This window comes from Coffea eugenioides, chromosome 3, assembly GCF_003713205.1.
Source record: "Coffea eugenioides isolate CCC68of chromosome 3, Ceug_1.0, whole genome shotgun sequence".
NCBI classification, from domain to species: domain Eukaryota; kingdom Viridiplantae; phylum Streptophyta; class Magnoliopsida; order Gentianales; family Rubiaceae; genus Coffea; species Coffea eugenioides.
The window spans coordinates 5,047,699-5,050,834 of record NC_040037.1 but is presented as its reverse complement, the minus strand read 5'-3'; the positions used below and the strand labels follow the sequence as shown (position 1 = coordinate 5,050,834).

Sequence of the window (3,136 nt, the reverse complement as noted above, 5' to 3'; positions counted from 1 at the left end):
CTTTCCTTGCGGTTTAATCCTTTCCTTGCGGTTTCTGGAGAAAGTAAAAGTGCATTGAATCCGGTTTGACCAAGAATATGAGCTAAGCCTCAACAGATTATCATGAATCTGGTATATAAAACAAAAAAAATAGAAAGCTGAGATAAAAGTGTCAATTTTTTTATTTTTTATTTTATTGAACCCACCCGAGAGCCGGAATATTGGCAATATGTGAGGTTGAATTCAAACTTCATCTCCTCACCCCTTCAGAAAAGATTGAGCGAAAAAGGAAATACTGAAGTATTTACAACAGCCTGACTCTTCCTCCAATTCAGAATAGGACCTCTTTTATTTAGAGTAATAAATCGTGATGTAAGGAATCCATGAGAAATTTAATAAGGTTAAGAGGGAGATTGGATGATTGGATAACCCTCTGCGTAAAAAGTGTTATTACATACTGTATAAAAAGGTTGGTTTCTAGTCTGCATGTTGCAATATTTAATATTTTGGCCTTCTGGTTTTTAACTTTATTTGGCTGGAAGATAGAAACAAGAGAGATATTGGTAGCCGCCTTTACTTGAAAGTTTCAAAAGTAGGAACAAAATAGCCTTGGGAAAACAATCTAACACAAGTAGAATTAAAGAAACATTTTTACAAAAATATCACACAGGATATCATCTGCAACCAAATAAACTAACGAAGAAGAGAAGAATCAGAAAGGAGATTAAAATGAATAACTAGCTCAGAATCTTTTGATTCTCCATGGACTAGCCTTTAACTTGTACTCAAAAGTTCTTCCAAGTAATCATTCCCCAAGTCCTCGAACACCACTAAATTTTCTACCTTGACTTCTCTTGCTTTACTTTTTCTGATCACATTTCTTCTCCTCATGGAGTGTTTTCTCTTCAATGCAACGACAGGGGAGCATCCGTCTTCCATAGTTGCCTTCATCTCCATGAGTGATTCGCGAACTCTATCAACTGGAAAATTAAGGATTGCTGCTTGACCTCGCATCGAAAAAGCAGCTTGATCATAAGCTAAAGCTGCGGCTTCTGCACTGTCAAATGTGCCCAGCCAGACTCTTATACCATTCCTAGTTGAATCCCTTATCTCTGCCGCGAATTTGCCCCACGGGCGCCTTCTTACTCCTCTATAAGCTTTCTCCTTCTTGGGTTTTTCTTCGGGCTTCGAACTAACTTCTTCTTCCTTAATTTGATCAGAAGAATTGATTTCGGATGTTTCTTGAACAGCCTGTGCTTGTGCCAGGAGACCATAGAGAAGCATTTCTTCAGAGTCATTTTCATTAAATGGTAACGAATTGTGGAAATTTTGGCTATCCCATGGAAAAGAATCGACTGATCCAAATGATGAATCAGAAGAGAAGTCAGAAATCCTAGAGAAGAAAACTGATGAATCCATTTCGTGTTCCGTGGGAATGAGGATGCTCTGCTTGGAATGTTGTAAAAGTTTGGTGACCTCTATGTGGAGGACTAGTCTCCTATATATACCCCCCGGAGAGGGGCAGTTGGGAACTTGGGCTGCCCGGGGGGGGGGGGGGAGGGGATGGAGGTGAGAAGGGGGTTGAACATCAGTGAAATTATGAAAGCAACAGTTGAATGCAAAAATTGGACGAAGAATAAGAGGGGCAGAAAAGGGCAAAATGGAAGAGAGTGATGTTGTGGCCTGATTCAGTGTCCAAGGAGGATGTCTTTGGTTTTTGTGAGTAATATTTTATTATCTTGGACCAATTAGAGAATGCTACACGTGGGTCAAATGAATAAGCTAGGCGGCCAGGTCAGACTAACAGTTTATGACATCATCTGATAAGATTTTCTGACCTCAATTTTCCTTGGCTCCTTTACTCTGGATAGAATAGAATGGAACTTCAGTATGGCAAATGTCCATGTTGCCATGTCCGTATATAGAGCCCAGGATGTAGGAATGTAAAATTGCCATTCTTGTGACACGATGCTGTCCAGATGTCGATGATACAGGATTGTTTCATGAGAAAGACAATCATATGGAAGAAGGGTGTTCAAGGGATTCTCATGCTGCTTTCTTCTTGTCCTTGAAATACTACTAGAGTTAAACAGCTGTGGCTTTAGCTCCAACGCAAGAAAACCAATCAGTCCCCTGCCCTGGACATCAGTGGACTGCACCAGTAGTAGTTTCTGAGACTTTGACGATGTATATGGCGGACGTTTGAATTGCTATTTTTTGAAGTTTTTTTTTAAAATAAATTTTGTCAAATAAATTTTGTTCTTGCTGAAATGATTTGAAAAAAAAAAAGAAAAAAGAGTGTGCACATTGTGACAAATAAATGTCATTTGTAGTAGTGTTAATTAACTAATTAGTATATGATTTGCTCACTTAATTGGAATCACAATCCAACCTGACATCAGGGACATAATAACTATTAGAATCCAAATCTAAATGAAAAATTTGGTCAGCCTTGAGGAGGGCATAAAGCGTTAACACTATAGCCTAGCCTATAAGCTTTCTAGCATCAATGGTGCCAAGCAAATAGCTCTGTCATTGATAGCATAGCATGACACCCACTAGTTGCCTTATCTTTGGCTCTGACTGTGGATATTGCCCTTTCCCACAGCAACTTGTCAATTGTGATGGGGACGTAAGAATCAAAGAACATTCAAACAGTAACCTAAAACTTTTCTAAGTAAAATTAAATATAAATCCTCCTTTTCTATGGGCAATGTATTCTTAAATTCTAAATTCTCCTTGTTATGAAGGCCCTTTTCTCCTCAATCCATTTCCTGGAAGTAGCCTCGTTTTTGTCTTCACTACTAACAAAAATAATATGATCTAATTCCCACCGTTTATGATTGGTTGAAATGCACTTCTTCGGTCAATTAACCATACAGACATCTATTGTCGTAAAATCTTTTGCTTCATATTATACGGTGGTTCAGCTCTCAAGCACATTTATCTATGAGTATTTTGACCAATTTGCATTAAACGCTTGTACTGTTAGGGAAAATGGTTCTAGAATGGTCACAACTCGCAAATCCTATACCAGTAGCATAAGAAATTTCAACATCGATTTCAAGAAATAAAAGTAAACAAGAGGAATTAAATTAATTAAGCTAATGCCACTTGTTAATCTAGAAAAGCCCATGTGCTCCCTCCAAAAAAAAAA

At 38.1% G+C, this 3,136-nt stretch overlaps 1 protein-coding gene across 1 annotated transcript; it reads right to left on the bottom strand.

The window, feature by feature from the left end:
* Window positions 1-537: 537 nt before the first annotated feature.
* Window positions 538-1,434, bottom strand: LOC113766881 (ethylene-responsive transcription factor 1B). The gene has a single exon (XM_027311046.1). The coding sequence runs from the start codon at window positions 1,396-1,398 to the stop codon at window positions 754-756; it is 645 nt and encodes a 214-aa protein (XP_027166847.1). The 5' UTR covers window positions 1,399-1,434; the 3' UTR covers window positions 538-753.
* Window positions 1,435-3,136: the final 1,702 nt, after the last annotated feature.